Source organism: Rhinoraja longicauda, chromosome 15 (assembly GCF_053455715.1).
Source record: "Rhinoraja longicauda isolate Sanriku21f chromosome 15, sRhiLon1.1, whole genome shotgun sequence".
NCBI classification, from domain to species: domain Eukaryota; kingdom Metazoa; phylum Chordata; class Chondrichthyes; order Rajiformes; family Arhynchobatidae; genus Rhinoraja; species Rhinoraja longicauda.
In genome coordinates, this window is record NC_135967.1 from 10,546,150 (window position 1) to 10,569,095 (window position 22,946).

General features: G+C 47.5%; 1 protein-coding gene across 2 annotated transcripts in view; it reads right to left on the bottom strand.

Moving 5' to 3' along the window:
* Window positions 1-6,108: 6,108 nt before the first annotated feature.
* Window positions 6,109-22,946, bottom strand: part of LOC144600345 (RPA-related protein RADX-like) — a 52,207-nt gene continuing 35,369 nt past the window's right edge. For both annotated transcript variants that reach the window (XM_078411923.1, XM_078411922.1), the window contains exons 11-17: window positions 22,354-22,535; window positions 19,617-19,685; window positions 19,432-19,509; window positions 14,570-14,655; window positions 8,836-9,123; window positions 7,520-7,708; window positions 6,109-6,429 (exon numbers count right to left, since the gene is read on the bottom strand). In XM_078411923.1, coding sequence (XP_078268049.1) covers window positions 6,305-6,429; window positions 7,520-7,708; window positions 8,836-9,123; window positions 14,570-14,655; window positions 19,432-19,509; window positions 19,617-19,685; window positions 22,354-22,535 — 1,017 coding nt within the window. In that variant the 3' untranslated portion in view covers window positions 6,109-6,304. The remainder of the gene's footprint in view (window positions 6,430-7,519; window positions 7,709-8,835; window positions 9,124-14,569; window positions 14,656-19,431; window positions 19,510-19,616; window positions 19,686-22,353; window positions 22,536-22,946) is intronic.

Genomic DNA, 22,946 nt, shown 5'->3' on the forward strand with positions numbered 1-22,946 from the left:
TAGAGAAGTCAATGTTCATACCGCTGGGGTGTAAGCTACCCAAGCGAAATATGAGGCGCTGTTCCTCCAATTTGCACTGGGCCTCACTCTGACAATGGAGGAAGCCCAGGACAGAAAGGTCAGATTGGGAATGGGAGGGGGAGTTGAAGTGCTGAGCCACCGGGAGATCAGATAGGTTAAGGCGGACTGTGCGGAGGTGTTCAGCGAAACGATCGCCGAACCTGCGCTTGTCTCGCCGATATACAGGTGTTGACATCTGGAACAGCGGATACAGTAGATGAGGTCGGAGGAGGTGCAAGTGAACCTCTGCCTCAACTGAAAAAACTGTCAAGGTCCTTGGATGGAGTTGAGGGGGGAGGTAAAGGGACAGGTGTTGCATCTCCTGTGGTTGCAGGGGTAAGTACCTGGGGAGGGGGTGGTTTGGGTGGGAATGGACGAGTTGACCGGGGAGTTGCGGAGGGAACGGTCTCTGCGGAAAGCAGAAAGGGGTGGAGAAGGGAAGATGTGGCCAGTGGTGGGATCCCGTTGGAGGTGGCGAAAGTGTTGGAGGATTATATGCTGTATGTGACGGCTGATGGGGTGGAAGGTGAAGACAAGCGGGACTCTGTCTTTGTTGCGAATGGGGGGAGGGGGAGTAAGAGCGGAGTTGCGGGATATCGAGGAGACCCTACTGAGAGCCTCATCTGTAATGGAAGGGGGGAACCCCCGTTCCCTAAAGAATGAGGACATCTCCGATGATCTGGTTTGGAACACCTCGTCCTGGGCGCAGATGCAGCTTAGACGGAGGAATTGGGGGTAGGGGATAGAGTCTTTCGACGGAGCAATTGGAAGTCAACTTTTCTGCTCTGCTTCAAAATACTGCCATTGAATCGTTCAAATCCATCCAAGAGAATGGACAGGGACTCTGGTTAATATCTCAACTAAAGGACAGTGCAGAACTGGAGTAGAAGACTCCATAGTTGTCCATAGTTGTCCGGAGCATGCCAAAACCTAAAATCTGGCACCCACCCAGTTTACTTTAGATTAAAGATACAACATGGAAACAGGCCCTTAAACCCACTGAGTCCACACTAACCACCCGTCCACACTGGTGTACTTTAGGCTTTAGAGATAGCTTTTAACAGGCCCTTCGGCCCACCGAGTCTGCGCTGACCAGCGACCATCCCGTACTCTAACACTATCCGACACACTAGGGACAATTTACAGAAGCCAATTAATCAACAAACCCTGCACCCTTTTGGAATGTGGGAGGGAAACAGAACACCCGGAGAAAACCCACGTGGGTCACAGGGGGAATATACAAACTCAGTACTGACAGCACCCTCGGTCAGGATTGAACGCAGGTCTCTGGAGCTGTGAGGCAGCAACTCTACCGCTGCGCCACTGGGCCGCCCATGGTTCTATGTTTCTTATTTACTCCCTACACTTTAGAGGCAATTTTAAAGAGGCCACTTAAACTACAAAACTGCATGTCTTTGGGATACGAGAGGAAACCAGAGCACCTGGTGGAAACCTACAGGGTCACAGGGAGAACGTGTGAACTCCACAAATACAGAACCCGGGTCTCTGGGCCTGTGAGGCAGCAGCTCTACCAACTGTGTTGCTCTGCTGCTCAGACGATCAGGCATGGCTGCAGCTTTGCAAACTGTTCCTTTTAAGCATGCTGGCTCAAGCCTACAGTGCATTGAATTTGAGCCTTGTGTGTGCACCAACCACTCCCTAGAGGTATCAGGGCCAGTGGTACGAATATTGATGTCTCTAACTTCAAATAACCCCTGCATTCCTTTCTCTCCATCCCTCCCCCACCAAAGTCGCACCAGCTTCTTGTTCTCACCTAGCAAACAACTAACAATGGCCCGTTTCCTTTATCATTGTTACATTTTTGCATATCTGTCATTAATTTGTTTAACATATCTCCACGCCATCATATATATCTCATTTCCCTTTACCTTGACTCTAGTCTGAAGAAGAGTCTCGACCTGAAAGGTCACCCATTCCTTCTCTCCAGAGATGCTGCCTACCCCACTGAGCTATTCCAGCATTCTGTGTTTATCTTGTGTTTGCAGGTAAATTGGCTTCTGTAAAGTATAAATTGTCATTAGAGTGTACGATCGTACTAATGTACAGGGTGATCACTGATCGACGCGTTCTAGGTGGGCCAAAGGGCCTGTTTCCACACTGTATCTCTAAAGTCTCACATCTAATAGCCTGAACAAATTAATTCTTTTGTTTTAGAGATACAGTGCGGAAACAAGCCCTTCGGCTTACCAAATCTGTGCCGACTTGCTATCCCACATGACACTAGCTCTATCCTGCACTAGGGACAATTTAGAATTCTACCAAAGCCAATTAACCAACAAACCTGTACATCTTTGGAATGTGGTAGGAAACTGGTGCACCCGAGGAAAACCCATGCAGTCACGGGGAGAACGTAGAGTTTGGATATTTTTAAGGCAGAGATAGATTCTTGATTAGTACAGGTGTCAGGGGTTGTGGGGAGAAGGCGGGAGAATGGAGATAGGAGAGATAGATAGACAATAGGTGCAGGAGGCCATTCGGCCCTTCGAGCCAGCACCGCCATTCAATGTGATCATGGCTGATCATTCTCAATCAGTACCCCATTCCTGCCTTCTCCCCATACCCCCTCACTCCGCTATCCTTAAGAGCTCTATCTAGCTCCCTCTAGAATGCATTCAGAGAATTGGCCTCCACTGCCTTCTGAGGCAGAGAATTGTACAGATTCGCAACTCTCTGACTGAAAAAGTTTTTCCTCATCTCAGTTCTAAATGGCCTACCCCTTATTCTTAAACTGTGGCCCCTTGTTCTGGACTCCCCCAACATTGGGAACATGTTTCCTGCCTCTAACGTGTCCAACCCTTTAATAATCTTATACGTTTCGATAGATCAGCCATGATTGAATGGCGGAGTAGACTTGATGGGCTGAATGGCCTAATTCTACTCCTACCACTTATGACCATATAACCTTATTCCCTACAGATAGCACCCGTAGCCAGGATCGAACCTGGGTCTCTGGCGCTGTGAGGCAGCAACTCTACCCCTGCGCCACCCCGTTCATATTTAACCCTGTCAAAAATACGTAATTCTTTCAACAATTATTAATTAGATTTCCTCAGTCTTGCACTGAATCTCTCATTGTCCCAATTCACTCAAGGATGCAGTATAAGGACTTGTCAGCGTCTGGCTAGAGCATTACTGGGAGTCTGTTCTGGGATCTGGCAACATTTGGACATATTATCCACCAACCTCATTGCCAAGACCTATCAGTTTTTGCAAGGAAACCACCTCCCGGAGGTTAATCTCCGAGCACTGATCCTAGAATGTATTAAAAGTAACAATTCCTAGTAATGTGGGGTACTCTGTTCTAGACCGTTAGACCAACATCAATGTAACTTACCGAGCCAAGCGCAGAAAGACCGCACGGCGGGCCCCGGCCTGTAGAGGGAGCCGCCGAGCCCGGCCCGGCCCCTACATGTCCGCCGAAGACCAGAGAACCCAAGAGGAGAGAGCCGGCCGTGAGGAGCAAGATCCCTCCGCGCCCTCAAGATCAGCTGTGGGAACAAAGATGGCCGGGCGGGGAGAGGGGGCATTGGTTCACTGAACAATCCAGCCGAAGGTGACGGCTGGAGGCCCCGCAGCAGTCTAGGGGTTGACTGGATCGTGGGCTCCGCTCCGTAAGGCCTGGCGCGGGGACCAGACTTTGGGAACGGCGCCAATTCTGGCGACTCGGAAAAGAGTTTCACTGCGTTTTGCACATGTGATAATAACGCACCGCTGAACCATTGAAGAATAAACAAAGGCTGAAATAGATACCCACACCAAAGCACTGGCTCTTTCTTCCCGCCACAAAAAGCCACAGGTCATGAAGAAAATTAAACAAAGACATAAACTGTGTAAAACACTCAGCTTGTCAGGCAGCATCCATAGAAAGAGAAAAAGAGATGGCAATGTTTCAGGTCAAAGGCCCTGCACGAGGATTGGGACAGAGAGTGGAACTGTTATTTTAAATCGTAGAGAGGTTATGGGGAGGGAAGGAATATCTGTGACACGGTGTGGCCAGGGTGGGTGTGGGGACAGGGTGTTGGTGGAACTGTTAAAAGGGGATAAAACATTTGGGGACAATAAAAGGCCGTGCAAAAAAGACGGAAATACAACACACAATTACAATAAAAATGCCAGTCCATGATAGTGCAAGAGGTACCATTTTAACTCCCCATTCCCACACTGACCTTTCTGTCCTGTGCCTCCTCCATTTCTAGAGTGAGGACACCCACAAACTGGAGAGAATTTTTGACAAACTCGTATCAACCCCCCCCCACACACACACACACACACACACAACCTCCCAACCCCCCCCCCCTCCACACACACACAACTTCCCAACCCCCCCCCACACACACATACACACACACACAACCTCCCAACCCCCCCCCTCCACACACACACAACCTCCCAACCCCCCCCACACACACACACACACACAACCTCCCAACCCCCCCCCCCACACACACACACACAACCTCCCAACCCCCCCCCACACACACACATACAACCTCCCAACCCCCCCCCCCACACACACACACAACCTCCCAACCCCCCCCACACACACACATACAACCTCCCAACCCCCCCCCCACACACACACAACCTCCCAACCCCCCCCCACACACACACACACACAACCTCCCAACCCCCCCCCACCACACACACACATACACACACAACCTCCCAACACCCCCCCCCCCTTTCTGAAGTCAATGATTAGATCCTTGGATTTTACGCCACTCAACTAGGTATTTAATCTCTCTGAAGATAGACACAAAAAGCTGGAGTAACTCAGCGGGTCAGGCAGCATGTCTGGAGGGAAGGAATGGGTGACGTTTCAGTCGAGACCCTTCTTCAGACTGAGAGTCAGGAGAGAGGGAGACTACAGCTATGTGGAAGGGTAATGTGTGAAATCGACCGATCAAAGCAGACGATGAAGGAAATGTAGAATGGATCCTTGTTAGCTGAGGGGAAGGTGAGAATTAGGCTCTCGCCTGAATTTGCAGATGATACAAAACTGGGTGGTAGTGTGAACTGTGAGGAAGATGCTACGAGGATGCAGGGTGACTTGGACAGGTTGTGTGAGTGGGCGGATGCATGGCAGATGCAGTTTAATGTGGATAAGTGTGAGGTTATCCACTTTAGTGGTAAGAATAGGAAGGCTGAGTATTATCTGAATGGTGTCAAGTTAGGAAAAGGGGACGTACAACGAGATCTGGGTGTCCTAGTGCATCAGTCACTGAAAAATAGCATGCAGGTACAACAGGCAGTGAAGAAAGCCAATGGAATGTTGGCCTTCATAACAAGAGGAGTTGAGTATAGGAGCAAAGAGGTCTTTCTGCATTTGTACAGGGCCCTAATGAGACCGCACCTGGAGTACTGTGTGCAGCTTTGGTCTCCAAATTTGAGGAAGGATATTCTTGCTATTGAGGGCGTGCAGCGTAGGTTTACTAGCTTAATTCCCGGAATGGGAAATCAAGTCTTTTACCCTGGGTTGGGGAATCAAGAACCAGAGGACATAGGTTTATGGTGAGAGTAGAAAGATTTAATAAGATCATGAGGGGCAAAGTTTTCAAACAAAGCGTGGTGGGTACATGGAGCGAGCTGCCAGAGAAAGTAGTTGAGGTAGATACTATAACAAAATTTAAAAGGCACTTAGACAAGTACACGGATAGGAAAGGTGCAGAAGGACATGGGCCAAACGCAGGCAGGTGGGACAAATATGGGTGGGGCATCTTTGTCAGTATGGGTAAGTTGGGCCGAAGGGCCTGTTTCCATGCTGTATGACTCTATAAATCAGTATAAATTCTACGTAAGACCTTCAATTTGGTTTTCCCAAATAATTCACCAGCCAGGTTCACTGGATGTGGAAGCATAATCATCAACAGTCACTTGGTTACCCCCTTCTTAAGTCCATGATATCTGATACTGTTCAGTGAGTGGCTGCATAGCTGCTTTTAAAAGCTGTTTCTCAGAACTCGGAAGAATATTTCTTCATGCGTAGCGGCTCTATTTAATACACAGATTTATTTGAGAGATTACAGGATGAATACATACGCATTGGTAAAAAAAAAATCACATAAAATAAAATATTACTGCAAATATTTACCACACAGTGCGCATTGTTGATAGTTATGTCGAGGCGGTAACTCGAGCAGTAAGACCCGGATCAAAGTCCAGAATCCATGAACAAGAAATGGATGTTGAAGAGTTGATGGTGTTACAATGGTCACAGACGGCTTCATTCGGTCACCTTGTATATTTTGTTTAAAATTGCTTCAGAGATGTCCCCACCGTGATGGCAAAGGTCTATGATACAGATGACATGCAGGTTGTCCAGCTCAGCTGCGGTTCTTACAACGTGATCTACAAGAGAAAAATGCAGAGGGTTTCACCCGCACAACCGTCCAAGCTCACCCCAGGCAAGATGTACAAATGGCAAAAAGCCTCGTCAAAGTTGCCCACCCGCAAACAAAAAGCCCGCTTCACAACCAGGAGGGGTCAGCAGAGAGAATTTGTTTCCATTGCATGGAAATTGTTTTCTGTGCCCAGAGGATCAGAGTTCAGTTTAGTTCCGAGACACAACATGGAAACAGGCCCTTCGGCCCACCGAGTCCATGCCGACCGTTGGTCACCAGTACACACCAGTTCTATGTCACCCCACTTCCTCTTCCACTCCCTGCACGCTACGGGCAATTGTACAGAGGCCAATGAACCTACAAACCCGCACGTCTTTGGGAAGTGGGAGGAAACTGGAGAACCCGGAGGTAACCCACGTGGTCACAGGGAGAAACTGCAAACTCCATACAGAAGGCACTCGAGGTCAGGATCGAACCAAATCATGGTTGAAACGTCGGAAACTTTTCACCCAGTTTGTGCACATTAAACCCGTACAAGCAGCCACATGTGAAAGATCAGATAATCTGTTTCAGTGATGTTGGTTTAAGGATAAATGCTGAACAGGACATCTGGGATACAGCTCCACATCCTCATACAAACAGTAGGCTGGGATCATTAATAATCTGACAGGGTTGAAGGTATCTCTGACAGTGTGGGTCCCCCCTCAATATTCCAACTAGATGTCCTTAGTTTAGCTTAGTTTTGAGGAATAGCGTAGAAACAGGTCCTTAGGCCCACCAAGACCACGCCGACCAGCGATCCCCGCACACTATCCGAAACACGCTATGGGCAATTTTTATAATTTTCGCACGCCAATTAACCTACAAACCAAAACGTCTTTGGAGTGTGGGGGGGAAACGCAGCTCCTGGGGAAACCCACGCAGGTTGCGAGGAAAACGTACAAACTCTGTACAGACAGCACCCATAGTCAGGAGTAAACCCAGGTCTCTGGCGCTGCAAGGCAGCAACTCTACCGCTGCAGTAATGAGCCCTCCCACCCCCCCTAATCTCAAAGGACAATCTCCAGCCGAGATGCGGCTGTGGACGCAACCCTTACCTGGAGAGCCAGATGCTGGTCCTTCCTGATTACCGCTGGGAGATTGTTCATCACAGATGTATCCACTGGCCAAAATGGAGGCCAGCCTGTTGTCGTGGCTTTCCATCGGATGACCCAACGTGCAGAGTCTGTCATGACTCTTCGTAGACGGTCGAAAGACAACGTCAACTGCGACACGGTAATTTATACCTGGAGCAGACGAGCAATGCAATCGCTTTTCAGAGACACATCAAACGCTCAGGCAATTCGAACAACAATTCTCCCTTCATTTAACCTGATGGCTACAAACTACTGAAGAAGGCACTTTCAATTAACTAGCTGGCACCGAGGCGCAACTGATATAGAGTTGCTGCCTCACAGCACCAGAGGCGCGGGTTCAATCCTGACCTGTAGTGCTGCCTGCGTGGAGTTTGCACCTTCTCCCTCTGACCGCGTGGGTTTCCACCAGGGGTCCAGTTTCCTCCCACATTCCAAAGAAATGCAGATTTTATAGGTTAATTGTCTCCCTGTAAATTGCTGTGAGACAATAGACAATAGGTGCAGGAGGAGGCCATTCGGCCCTTCGAGCCAGCACCGCCATTCAATGTGATCATGGCTGATCATTCTCAATCAGTACCCCGTTCCTGCCTTCTCCCCATACCCCCTGACTCCGCTATCCTTAACAGCTCTATCTAGCTCTCTCTTGAATGCCTCCACTGCCTCCACTGCCTTCTGAGGCAGAGAATTCCACAGATTCACAACTCTCTGACTGAAAAAGCTTTTCCTCATCTCCGTCCTACTGTTAGTGCGTAGGGAGTGGCTGAGAAGGTGAGATAACATGGAACTAGTGCAAATGAGTGATCGTTGGCCGGCGTGGACTCAGTGGGCCGAAGGGCATGTTTCCACGCTGTGTCTCTAAACTAAACCCACTGAATTGTTATGTAGGGTACATTGGGTCACTAACGTCCTTCGGGGAAAGTTAAATCCAAGGAATAAAGTCCTAGCCTGCCCAACCTCTCCTTATAGCTCAGGCCCTCGAGCACTGGCAACACGCAGGTAAATCTTCCCTTTCCCCAACAATTGATAAGATGGTTAGTCAAGTAGAAGAGGATATGTGGTGTTTCATGCATCCCATCTTGACCCAAATGGTACACTGAGCCCTTCCTAACTAACTCCAGGCACACTCAACAAGTGCAGCACTCCTTTAGCACAGCACTAGAGTGTGGCTCCCGGAATCCTTGCATCCACAACCTTCTGACTCAAAGACAAGTTTGACTGGAGTGCATTTGATGTACAGTGAAGCAACCCATTCTCCTGACTTGTGCAACAGTACGCACCCACGATTGTCACACTGTAGTAACCATGGTCACAGGCTGGTCCAAATCTCTCAAGGTCCATCTGAGAGGTGACTGCGTCTGGCTTGTACTCTGCAGGCTGAAGGTTACATTGCTGCATCAGAAAGTCTCTCTGTTTGTAGTCAAATGTCCGAGGAACACTCTCGGAAAGGAGCTGACCAAACTGTAAGTGCGCTGACAGATGTTCCTTAATCTCTGGCCACAGAGTGCTTTCCCACGTACTTCGAGAGGTGCTGTTCCTCTCCGTCTCTTCAGTTCGCCCATCTTCATCTGAAGCGGTAAACAAATCAAAAATAAACCTGTCAGTTCTGCGGCATTCACATTAAAGGAGAATTTAAACCTCAAATGCTTTTAGCTAAATATGCAAAATCTTCCTCTTACTGCACAACTCAAGGGTTCATGTTATAATGGAGTGCCAAGGAGAGACAATCTCTCATTGACTCTTGGCACTCCAAACAAGAAATATGGAGGCACAAGGAACTGCAGATGCTGGAATCTTCAGTAAAAATCAAAGTGCTGGAGTGACTTAGCATGGCAGGCAGCATCCGTGGAGGCAATGGATAGGCAACGATTTGGGACGGGTCACGTCTTCAGACTCTATGGGCGGCACAGTGGTGCAGCGGTAGAGTTGCTGCCTTATGGTGACAGAGACCCGTGTTCGATCCTAACTATGGGTGCGGTCTGTAAGGAGTTTGTATTTTCTCATTGTGACTGTGTGGGTTTTCTCTGGGTGCTCTGGTTTCCTCCCACACTTCAAAGACGTATAGGTTTGCAGTTTGATTGGCATTGGTAAAAAATTGTAAATTGGCACCAGTGTGTGGAATAGTGCTAGTGTACGGGGATTGCTGGTTGATCTGAACTCGGTTGGCCAAAGGGCCTGTTTCCACGCTGTATCTCTAAACTAAACTACCCTATCTACTTGTGAGATGTTGGCAGGATGAAGTGCAGATGGAGTTAATAGTGGGAAGTCTGGTCAGTGTGGTGGACTGGGCTACATCCACAAAGTGTTAAGAATGGATGAGAGGGAATGCGCAATTGAAAGTGCGGCTTTTCCAGTAATTGCCAAGATGGTTAGTCTAATTGTTTTTATAGAGTCATAGAGATCTGGAGCATGAAAATAGGCCCTTTGGCCCGACCCATTATTGCTGACCAAGTTTAGTTTAGTTAGTCCCTCTTCTATCTACGCCCCCCCCAATAAATTATATTAAGCTCAGTGAGGTTTAGGCTTCAGCCTCCTCTGTTCCAGTGAGAGTAAACCCAGCCTATCCAATGTCTCCTCATAACTGCAGCCCATCATTCTATGTTCTTTGTGCCCTTCTGTATCTCGTTTCCAGTCCCTTGAAGAACTGAAGAAGGGTCTCGACCCGCAACGTCACCCATTCCTTCTCTCCAGAGATGCTGCCTGACCCGCTGAGTTACTCCAGCAATTTTTGGTCTATTCTAGGTTGGCAAATCTCTTCTGAATTCTCTCGCAATGTTACCCCATCCTTCCTGCAGTAGGGTGATCAGAATGCAAAAACGCTCCAAGTGTGGCCTAATCAACATGACCTCCCAACTCTTACATCCAATGCAATTGCGAGAAACTGCAGATGCTAGAATCTTGAGGGAAGAAAAACGGAGTGCTGGAGGAACTCAGCATGTAAGAGAGTTGCTCACTCAGATTGCAGAACATCATTGTTATAACGGACCAGGGGGGAAATGGTGTCCGTGATTGCTGATTGTCCTCTCAAACCAAGTAGGGGGATTCGTTCCAGCCACCTAGTGGTCACTCCGTGAAGCAACAAGTTGTTTTCAAATACAAAGTTCTTTTTAACAGCCAAATATGTATGGGTTTTCTCCGGGTGCTCCGGTTTTCTCCTACACTCCAAAGATGTACAGGTTTCGTAGGTTATTGGCTTCTTTAAATTGTAAATTGCCGTTAGTAGTGTACAGGGATTAATGGGCCAAAGTTTCTGCACTGTACCTCTAAAGTCCAAAGTAAAAGGTAAAGTCTAAAGTCTTGCCAGTAGAGAGAAAGCAGAGAGTTGCGGATGCAGCCCAGACCATCACACAGACCAGACTCCCCACCATTGACTCCATCTACAGATTAGTTCAGAGGTACAGCGTGGAAACAAGCCCTTCGGCCCACCGAGTCCATGCCAACCGTCGATCACCCATTCACTCTAGTTCTATGTTATGCCACTTTCACATGACATGTGATCGATGGTCAGTGTGGACTCGATGGGCCGAAGGGCCTGTGTCCATGTTGTATCTTTAAACTAAGTTAAACTAAACTAAACATACCATTAGGAGGTGGATTGAGAAGAATAAAAAGGGATTAAAGTTTTGAAAGTAAACTCTCATTCCTCTCCCCCCACCAACACTGTTTGCATTTAAAGGGTTAACAGTATTAGAAAACACTTGATACCAAGAGTGTCGTGGAAAGACAATCACCCTTTTAAAATGAACACTGAATCATGCATTGCAAACACTTTTTAAATGATGTATGAACTGCCGCAATAGAACTGATGGAAACTCAGCCGGCACTCCGCACCAGTCACCGAAACCATTCACATTAACCCTAAAATGTCCAATTTCATTTCCAGTGAGCAGAAGTGCCATCAAGGGAGCATTGGGCCAAGGAACTGCAGATGCTGGAATCATGAACAAAAAAGCACAAAGTGCTGGAGTAACTCAGCGGGTCAGACAGCATCTGTGGAGAACTTCGATTGCGGTCTGAAGAAGGGTCCCAACCTGAAACGTCACGACCTATCCATGTTCTCCAGAGAAGCTGCGTTACTCCAGCAGTTTGTGTCCCATCTTGCCAATAAACTTCTGATTGCATTTGCCCTGACTGTGCTGGCGTTTTCTTTTTCACAAGAACCTCATCACACACTTCTTCATTCAGTCCTCTCGAGACCCTCCAAAATGTCATAATTCCCTTATTTACCCTAAGTCCCCTTCAATGAATTAATTTCCAATCCTCACTGTAGCTAGTTGTTCTGTCTCACCAGTGTCTGTCTGTGAGGAGTTTTCCCGGGTCGTGAGTTGTATGGGGCAAGAGGAGGACTTTGGGGGAGAGTGGAAATTAAAATAAGTACGGCAGATTAATTTAGGTGGAGATGGACCAATACCATCCCCAGGAGGTCAACCAACATTGTTGATCCCCATTCACACAATGTCCTGGTTATACTTAATGCGTGAACAATCCAACACTAGATAAATTCTGCTTGACAATGATAGGAAGGATCAAGAAACCCCGCCGCTGTGAACGCTTGGCTGCCACAAGCCAGTTATCCCTGTGGTAACTTTTCTGACACCTCCTGCTTAAAACCCAAAAGGTCAGAAGGACCTCTAAGTCTGTACGGAGTTTGTACGTTCTCCCCGTGACCTGCGTGGGTTTTCTCCGAGATCTTCGGTTTCCTCCCACACTCCAAAGACGTACAGGTATGTAGGTTAAGTGGCTGGGCAAGTGTTAAAAAAAAATGTCCCTAGTGGGTGTGGGATAGTGTTAATGTGCGGGGATCGTTGGGCGGCGCGGACCCGGTGGGCCGAAGGGCCTGTTTCTGCACTGTATCTCTAAATCTGAAAAATCTAAAAACTCAGCAAGCTAAAGCTGGATTTTAAAATCTCACTGCTCAATTTCCAATCTCTCCTTGGTGTCAGCTTTCTCTTTTTTTATCCCCTTTAATCTTTCAATTCTCTTGGACATCCAAATGCGTTGCCAGGTGTGGTGGTGGAGGCGGATACGATAGTGGTGATTAAGAGGCTTTTAACAGGTACATGGATATGCAGGGAATGGAGGGATTTGGATCACATACAGGCGGAGGAGATGAGTTTATCTTGGCACAGACAGAGTGGGCCGAAGGTCCTGTTCCTATGCCGTACTATGTTCTGGTTCACCATCCCTTCACAAGTGGAGACATCCTTTCAACATTTGCCTTTTCAAACCCATTCAGAAACCTAGAAGTTTCAAAGGATCACCTCCCAGGCTTGTAAACCATAATAATTATATTGTTCACTATTGTTCACAGGTCAACCCTTCCATCCTTAGAATGGGTTTCTAAATTTTTCTCAACCTTTAAAGGAGATGAGCGGGGTACGTTTTTTTTTTTTACACAGAGGGTGGTAAGTGCCTAGATCACGCTGTCAGGGGTGGTGGGAGAGGCAGATACGATAGGGGTATTGAAGAGGTTTTTGGTTAGGCACATGGATGTGAAAGGGATGGAGGGATATGGATTCTGGGCAGACAGAGCTGAGTTGGTCTTTGCAGGGTGGTAATGTCAAAGACTAGAGGGCACAGTTTAATGTCAGAGGCGCAAAGTTTAAAGGAGACGTGTGGGGCAAGTTTTTTTTATAAAGAGGTTGGTGGGTGCCTGGAACGTGCTGCTTGGGGTGGTGGTGGGGGCGGATATGATAGTGGGATCTGAGAGTCTTTTATATGGATATGCAGGGAATGGAGGGGTACAGATCATGTGCAAGCAGATTAGATTAGTTTATCTTGGCATCATGTTCAGCGTGGACATTGTGATCTGAAATGCTGCACTGTTCTATGGTTCTGTCTTCTATGTACTCCAATAAGACCTCCGGCACAATATTGAACGCATCACTCCACCACTGGTGCTCATGCCTTCAGCTGCCAGGCCCAATGCTCTGGAATTCTTACCCTAAACCTCCCTTCTCTTCTTTTGCCTTTAAACCACTCCTGAGAAACAACCTTGTGTTCTTGTATCTTTTTAGCAAATGTTTCCTTCCGTGATTCGGTGTCAGTATCTTAGAAACATAGAAAATAGGTGCAGGAGTAGGCCATTCGGCCCTTCGAGCCTGTACGCACCGCCATTCAATATGATCATGGCTGATCATCCAGCTCAGTAACCTGTACCTGCCTTCTCTCCATACCCCCTGATCCCTTGTTTCCAAAATGCTCCAAAATGTGCGGCAATGCAACAATTTGTTTATACGGATACAACTGGAGATGGCATTAAATGAGCAGTCTCATGTGGTGAAGTTCTTCCCTCCCATGTTCTTCACTTCTGATCAAAGATACTAGAGGAGCAAGATGAACCACTACATCGAAATCGCCTATACTGAAGTGTAATACGCAAAGGAACGTAACGTCCGCCATTTTAGTAAGCAAAACCCGCCGTTCGCTATGCCTCTCGCAGTGTAATCATTGTTTTGGTGATGATACCATAACAATCCAGAATATATCTCTTCTATCAATTCACAGATTTTTGTTATTTTTCTTTTTTAATGTTTCTGCAATTTTTTGCCGACTAAAATGGCGCCATGACACACTGCGTTATTTTTAGGGTCGAGTGGTCTATCTTGCTCTGCTCTATTATCTTTGCTTCTGATTAGTGCCCACCAACACAAGGAGAGCATGTCTAAATTAGGGCCCCGCCCAAAAATGTCGCCCATCCCTTCCTTCCACAGGTGCTGCCTGGCCTGCTCAGTTACCCCAGCACTTTGTGTTTATCTCAGGATTCCAGCATCTGCGGTTCCCTGCGTCTGCACGAGCAGGTCATCCTTACAGGGGAGATGTCAGTCATGCTCCCGTGATGGGCCGGTTTTCGTTGGGTGCAACGGCTGACTGATCGGCCAGCTCCAGCCAAAGTGCAAACGATTCTCCGTGAGAAAAAGACCACCGGTTAACATTGCCCAACCCACTTCCAGTATCCTGACGGCTGTGCGGCCTTGGCTGTGGTTTGAGTGGTTAAAGACAGAAGAACTGTACCTTTGTCGGCTGCCACAGGCTCCTCTGCAGCTTGTGAGAATCCTTTGCCATTCACGGCGCCATCGGCATCCCGATCGGACGCCTTCCTGCAACAAACAGAACAGCACTCAGAGTTAACAAACGGTAAATAGAACACACAGATAGGATAGACACAACATGCTGGAGTAACTCGACGGGTCAGGCAGCATCTCTGGAGAACATGGACAAGCGACATTTTGGGTCGAGATCCTTCTTCAGACCACAGAGTCGGGGGGGGAGGGAAACGATGAAATGCTTTCCATGGTGCATCTGTAGGATTACTATCCCATTCTTCTGCTCCAGCCTTGGCTAAGTGCCTTTACCCCAAAAGGTCAGAGCGAGGTGTGAACGCACGCGGTGACACATTTTGGGAAGTCAAACCAGGGCAAGACCCTCACAGTGAATGACAGAGCCCTGGGGAGTGTTGTGGAGCAAAGGGATTTAGGAGTGCAGGTACATAGTTCCTTTGAAGGGGCGTCACAGCTGGTTTAGTTTATCGTCACGTGGACCGAGGTACAGTGAGAGGCTTTTGTTGCGTGCTAACCAGTCAGCTGAAAGACAATACACGATTACAATCGAACCGCAGTTTAAGAATAAGGGGTAGGCCATTTAGAACTGAGATGAGGAAAAACTTTTTCAGTCAGAGAGTTGTAAATCTGTGGAATTCTCTGCCTCAGAAGGCAGTGGAGGCCAATTCTCTGAATGCATTCAAGAGAGAGCTAGTTAGAGCTCTTAAGGATAGCGGAGTCAGGGGGTATGGGGAGAAGGCAGGAACGGGGTACTGATTGTGAATGATCAGCCATGATCACATTGAATGGCGGTGCTGGCTCGAAGGGCCGAATGGCCTCCTCCTGCACCTATTGTCTATTGTCTAACCATCCTCAGTGTACAGACACGTGATAAAGGGAATGACGTTTAGTGCAAGATAGAGTCCGATTAAAGATAGTCCGAGATCCACAATTGCCTGCAATTTCTTGCAGACCTGGATGGAGCTGTTCCTTAACCATGCTGTGATGCATCCCGATAAAACGCTTTCTACGCCGCATCTGAAGAAGTCAGTGAGAGTTGTTGGGGAGGATGACGGCTGATCTTATAGAGATGTGTAGGATCATGAGGGGAATCGAACGGGTAAATGGACAGTCTTTTACCCAGAGTAAGGGGGATCAAGAACCAGGGGGTAGTGGTTTAAGGTGAGAGGAGAAAAAATCTTTTGTTAACCCGAGGGGCAACCTTTTCACATAGTGAGTGATGGGTAAATGGAACAAGCTGCCAGATAAGGTAGTTGAGACAAATATTATAAAAACATTTAAAGGACATTTGGAGAGGCTCATAGAAATGTTCAGAGGGATACGGGTCAAAAGCAGGCAGGTGGGACTAGTGTGTAGATGGGGCATTTTGGCTGGCATTGGCAAGTTGGGCCGAAGGGCCTGTTTCCACGCTGTATGACTCTATGACATCAAACTGGGCCTGAAATCGTGGTCAATCTTGAGGGATTGCTGGTCTGCCAGTGACGTTGCTGGGCAGCAGAGGTTAAATCTAATAGATTGTAAAAAGAAGGAACTGCAGATGCCAGTTTACCAAGGAAAGACAAAAATTGCTGGAGTAACTCAGCGGGTCAGGCCTCATCCCTGGAGAACATGGATAGGTGACGTTTGGGGTTGGGATCGTAGGGGGTGTGATAGTCAGTCTGAAGAAGAGTCCCGACCCAAAACTTCACCTGTCCATGTTTGGTTTGGTTAAGGAGCAATCCTCACGGAACGACGTGGGCTCTTTGACATGGGCCTGGACAAAAGGTTCAGGCAGCCAAGTGTCTCAGAGTAATAATCATCTCAGCAGAGGTCTCCATCTCCAGCAGCAAAGTGCTCCCTCAACACCACGTTGGCTGTCAGCCTGAATTAAACGCTCAATTAATCTGTTGTGCATCACCTCACACACGATTCAGGTTCAGGTAGCAGACAGCGGATGCCAAAGGTTTACACCCAACGCCGTTCCTGTCATCTTTCCGCAATCGCCTTCTCAGCTCCAGAAACACAATAACTTCACACACTTTCGCTTTCGTCAGATAGAGATCTACCGCATGATTTAAAAAAAAAAGATAGTTCCCACCCTACGTTCGAGTACAAAGTGTCCCGTAACGATATGGCGGTGACGGAAGTTATACGCTAGACGTGATCCAGAGTTCCAGAGGGAAGTCAAGTTTCACAAGCTCCACCTACAGTTTGAGAATTTGGACTCAAAGACTTGAAAACTCAAACTTAATTGAAAATTAAGGGCCAGTAACAGTGTTTATGAAGTGGGTACATTTTTGTTAAAAGCATCGAGATAGACGCAAAAAAAAAGCTGGAGTAACTCAGCAGGACAGGCAGCACCTCTGGAGGGAAAGAATGGGTGACGTTCTGGGTTGAGACCCTTCTTCAGACTGATCGGAGAGTGAAGGAACATCATGATGTTCTACACAAAGGGATGTCATGGAAAAGGACAGCCCATTGTTTAGTAGGTAACAAATTAGTATGACAGAGATTGAGATACGTCAAGGAATTGACAATCGAGTGTGAAGAAGGGTCTCGACTGGTAATGCCACCTATTCCTTCTCTCCAGAGATGCTGTCTGACTCGCTGAGTTACTCCAGCTTTTTGTGTCTATCTTCGGTTTAAATTAGCATCTGCGGTTCCCTCCTACACAATTGCATATGAAAGGCTAATAAAAAAAGCCACAAAGTGCTGGAGTAACTCAGCGGCTCAGACAGCATTCATGCACAGGTGACATTTTGGGTCTGGACCCTTCTTCCGACTTATCGGAGAATGAAGGAGAACATCTTCAAAGTATGATGAAGGGTCCCGACCTGAAATATCACCTATCCATGTACTCCAGAGATGTGTAGGAATGGACTGAAGGTGCTTGTTTACACTGAAGATCCACACAAAAAGCTGGAGTAACACAGCGGGTCAGGCAGCACCTCTGGAGAAAAGGAATAGGTGACGTTTTGGGTCGAGACCAGAGATGTTGCCTGACCCGCTGAGTTACTTCAGCACTGAGTCATTTTTTGTAAGCCAGCATTTGCAGCATCTGCAGTTCCTTGTTCTATATTTTGACTGCTCCACTGCAAAGTCTCCTCAAGGTATGGATGGGTCTCTGGGCCTTACATTTATCAAAAGTCTCAAACCAATATGCTTGATTTGCTCAATATGCTACACTTTCTGAAGTGGCTCTGCCAGTCTTGGCAGATCAAGCCGTGTAGAAGTACAACAGGCAGTGCAAAGAGAAAAATAACAGAGTGCAGAATATAGTGTTACAGCATTACAGTGCTACAGTTGCAGAGAAAGTGCAGATTGGGAAAAAAAGTGCAAGGTCCACAATGAGGTAGGTTGGAAGTTCAGGGCTACACCCTAGCCATATCTCTAAACTAAACGAAACTTTGGAACCAGAAGCTTGCCTCCCCAGCCTGCCCCCCACAACCCCCCTCTTACACCCAACCCCTCCCCACCAACAATCCTCTTGGTATAAAGGCTGTTTGATGGACAACAATAGACAAATCTTTCCATATGACCCAAGAGTTTGGGCCAATGTGAAAATCACCTCAGCCTCGAGAAACATCAAGCTTGAGGTGAGAGCAGCTGATCAGCCTTCCCTGCAATACCATTCACAAAGAATTAATCATTAAAGTTACTGTTGATTCAGGCTCCACTCCAGCCCCTGACTGACATATGAATCTTGCTTTTAATTCTGTTTGCTCCCAGTACACAAACATTTCATGCCTGGCAGTGCATGGGGCGAACGGCGACAAGACGAATTCTTGATTAGTAAGGGTGCCAGGGGTCATGGGGAGGAAAATGGGTTAAGATAGATCAGTCATGATTGAACGGCAGAGTGGACTTGATGGGCCAAATGGCCTCATTCTGCACCTCCCACCTATGAACTTGTGAAAAGCACGGAAAGAATGGCCGACACAACTCTTTTAAACTTTGCCCCTCTCACCTTAAAGTTTTGCCCTCAAGTATTTGATTTTTCCAGCCCGGAATAAAAGGCTCTGGCTGGCTCACCTCACAATGCCTCTCGTAATTTTATGCACTTCAATCAAACTCCAGCATTCCAGAAGAAACAAGCCAAGTCAGTCCAACCTCTCCCTGTAGCTAGTACCCTCCAATCCAGAACAAGACACAAAGTGCTGGAGTAACTCAATAGGTCAGGCAGCATCTCTGGAGAACATGGATATGTGATGTTTGGGGTCCGAAACGTCACCTATCCATGTTCTCCAGAGATGCTGCCTGACCCGCTGAGTTACTCCACAGCTTTGTGCTTTTTTAAAAACAAACCAGCACCTGCAGTTCCTTGTTTCTACCCCCTAATTCAGGCATCGACTGGTAAACCTCCTCTGTAGCCTAACCAAAGTCCTGTAAAGCTCTATCATGACTCCTACTTAAAACAAAACTTAAATTCGGCAAGTAAGTACCTCTGAGATGTGTTTCGCCCTCATCCTCTCTGACCTGGAATGGGGGTTTTCCAGCCATTTCTGTCAGAGAGAGGGGGGCAGAGAGAGAGAGGTGCAGAGAGAGAGAGAGAGGTAGAGAGAGGTTGAGAGAGGTCGAGAGAGGTAGATAGAGAGAGAGATAGAGAGAGAGATAGAGAGGGAGAGATAGAGAGGGAGAGATAGAGAGGGAGAGATAGAGAGGGAGAGATAGAGAGAGAGATAGAGAGAGAAAGAGAGAGAGAAAGAGAGAGAGAAAGAGAGAGAAAAAAGAGAGAGAGAAAGAGAGAGAGAAAAAGAGAGAATGAAAGAGAGAGAGACACCTGTTGCCCATGTACCGGGTCTGAACCCTGGGCTCTCTGTAAGATTCTGACGTTACCTCTTCAGTAACACAGCCCTCGATCTGCTCGCCTGCTTTTTTCTCCTCAGTGCGCCTGGTGCGTCCGGAAACTTCTTCCTTGATTCAACGGGCGAGAAAGAAGACTTGTGTGAACGACTCCGGCAACAATTAGTTCGGCAGGCGGAGGAAGTCAAGGGGGTGTCGATAAGGTCGCGGCAACATACCTGGACATCCTTGATGTTTGCTCTTTGCTGTTGTCAGTCTTATGTGAACTCCTCAAAGAATATCTGCATCTGAAAGAACATGGAAGTACAGGCAATTAACCCCGCTCCGACACCCAGCTTCATTACACTGGTACCAGAACTAGCAAGTATCAATTGGAACTAATAAGGGCAAAAAGTAGATGGAACAATATGGCAGAGAAAACATACAAAATAGGTGCAGTAGTAGGCCATTCGGCCCTTCAAGCCATCATGGCTGATCATCCAAAATCAGTATCCCATTCCTGCTTTCTCCCCATGTCCCTTGATTCCGTTAGCCCCAAGAGCTAAATCTAACTCTCTCTTGAAAACATCCAGTGGATTGGCCTCCACTGCCTTCTGTGGAAGAGAATTCCACAGATTCACAAATCTCTGAGTGAAAAAGTTTTTCCTCATCTCAGTCCTAAATGGCCTACCCCTTATTCTTAAACTGTGACCCCTGGTTCTGGACTCCCCCAACATCGGGAACATTTTTCCTGCATCTAGCCTGTCCGATCCCTCAAGAAACAAAAGCTTTTCACTGTACCTCGGCACACACAACAAAATAAACTAAACTACAATGAACAACCTTCGGCTCACAATGTCAGTGCTGAACGCTAAAACCAATGTTTTCAACTGATCTCCTCTGGTGAGAAGAGCAAAGTTTAAAGGAGGCGTGCGGGCAGGTTCTTTTTAAACAGAGGGTTGTGAGTGCCTAGAACTAGGGTGGTGGTGGAAGCAGACACGTTACTAGCATTTAAAAGAGCTTTGGGAAGGCATATGGATATGCAGGGCACGAAGCGATATGGGTTATGTGCAGGTAGATAGGTGATGGTCTTGGCATCATGTTCGGCACAGACACGATGGGCCGAAGGGTCTGTTCATTTGCTGTACTGTTCCATGTTCTGAATCTGCCTTCATCACCACCTTTAGTTTCATTTATTATTAGTTTAGTAACGGTGAAAAGCTTTTTTTGTTGCATGCTCTCCAGTCAATGAAAAGACTATACGCGATTACAATCAAGGTGACGTTTCACAGTATACGGATGCAGGATAAAGGGAATATTATTATTTATTGCAAGATAAAGTCAGATAAATTAGCCCCCCTGTGGCAGCCAGTTTCATTATACTGGTCCTAGATGTAGCTAGTGTTAATCCAAATTTCGCCAAAGAGGTAGATGGGAGTTCAGGACAATACTGAACTCCGGGCGGCACGGTGGCGCATTGGTAGAGTTGCTGCCTTATAGCGAATGCAGCGCCAGAGACTCAGGTTCGATCCTGACTACGGGCGTCGTCTGTACGGAGTTTGTACGTTCTCCCCGTGACCTGCGTGGGTTTTCTCAGAGATCTTCGGTTTCCTCCCACACTCCAAAGACGTACAGGTATGTAGGTTAATTGGCTGGGCAAATGTAAAAAATTGTCCCTAGTGGGTGTAGGATAGTGTTAGTGTGTGCGGGGATCGCTGGGCGGCACGGACCCGGTGGGCCGAAGGGCCTGTTTCTGCGCTGTATCTCTAAATCTACATCTAAATCTATACTCTAGAGCTGTTTAAAAAAAATTGTCCCACACATCTCCTTTAAACTTTTCCCCTTAGCTTAAAGATGCCTTCTGGAGCTCGAGATTTCTATCCTGTGAAAAAATGTTCTGATTGTCTACCTGATTCTTGTATACATCAGAGCGGGAAGGCAGTGAAGCTCTGGCTTTAATCTCTGGTAATGTAGGAGAGATCACACCTATTTTTCCTTCGGCCTGGTTCACCAGCAGAGGGGTAATAACTGCACTGTGGGAGGGGGCTAAACAGGGGTAACGGCGGTGGCGTTATCCCCTTCACGTTGGCTTTTTCACGTCCATCTGAAGGTGCAAATGGAGCTCAGTGTAATACCTTCATCTGCAAGACAGGGCCACTGAGAGAGCTGCACTGGGGGTGGGGGAAGCCAGCCAAGTGTCTCTAGTGGGGCTTCAACACCCGACCATGAACATTTCTTCAGGGTGGGTCAGCCCAAGCCAACTGCACAACAACACCACTCCATCTATATAACGACACAAAGTGCTGGAGCAACTCAGCGGGTCAGGCAGCATCTCTGGAGAACACGGATAGATGACGTTTCGGGTCAGGACCCTACTTCAGGCTGATGAAGAGTCCAGGCCTGAAACGTCACCTTGCAGTTTGAAGGAGAGTCACGACTCCACTGTCATGCTGTGAAAACAGAGAGGATGAGACGGAGTTTCTTCCCACAGGCCATCAGGACTGTTAACTCTCATATCACCAGGGACTAATTTAATTTACTGTATTAATTTATTTTTTGTGTTAACATTTTTTTTTCTATTCTGTTTTGTAGTTTTAGCACAATCCGCAGGCGTTGCCACTTTCATTTCACTGTACATCTTGTATATGTATGTGACAAATAAAGTTGACTTGACCCGAAACATCACCTCGCAGTCTGAATAAGAAGGGTCTTGATCCCAAATGCCACCTCACAGTCTAAAGAAGGGTTCCTACCCGAAACGTCACCTATCCATGTTCTCCACAGTTGCTGCCTGACCCATTGAGTCATTCCAGCACTTTGTTTTTTTTTTTGTAAGCCAACGTTTACAGTTCTTGATACCTTCACTTTGCTCTATGTTGTTTCTTTAACAATACAATTGTTTCCGGGATCCGGGCATGGCCACATCTATTGTCCTTGAGAAGGTGATGGTGGGCCGCCATCTTGACCCTGGCCTACCTTAATGAGTAGTGATTGAGCACTGGTGACCTGCACCTCCGCTGGGCTTTGGTCGGTGCGGTCCGAAGCCTCTCTGCCGGCTGGTTCAGATCTTTCTCTGGACGTTCCGCAGATCGGACTGGTTCTGATGGCAACCGTGAGGAAGCTTCCTTCAGCGAGGGACCCGAAATGTCTCGCGCATTCTGTCCGGGGTGAGAATGGACAAACCCATGGGTCAACGTTAAGTAACACGGTGGGACAAAATACAACACTGGAGGCAAACTCAGCAGACTTTAGAGATACAGCGTGGAAACAGGCCCTTCCGTCCACCACGCCCGCACCGACCAGCGATCAACCCATACACTACTCTACACACACTAGGGGCAATTTTATAACTTACTGAAGCCAAATAACCTGCAAACCCAAATAACCTGTACATCTTTGGAGTGAAAGAGGCGAGGAAACCGGAGAAAATACACAGAGGTCACGGGGAGAAGGTACAGACTCCGTACAGATTACACCCTTGGTCAAGATCGATCCCGGGTCTCTGGCACTGTTACGCAGCACCTCTACTGATGCACCATCGTGCCGCCCAAGAGGGTGGTGAATATGTG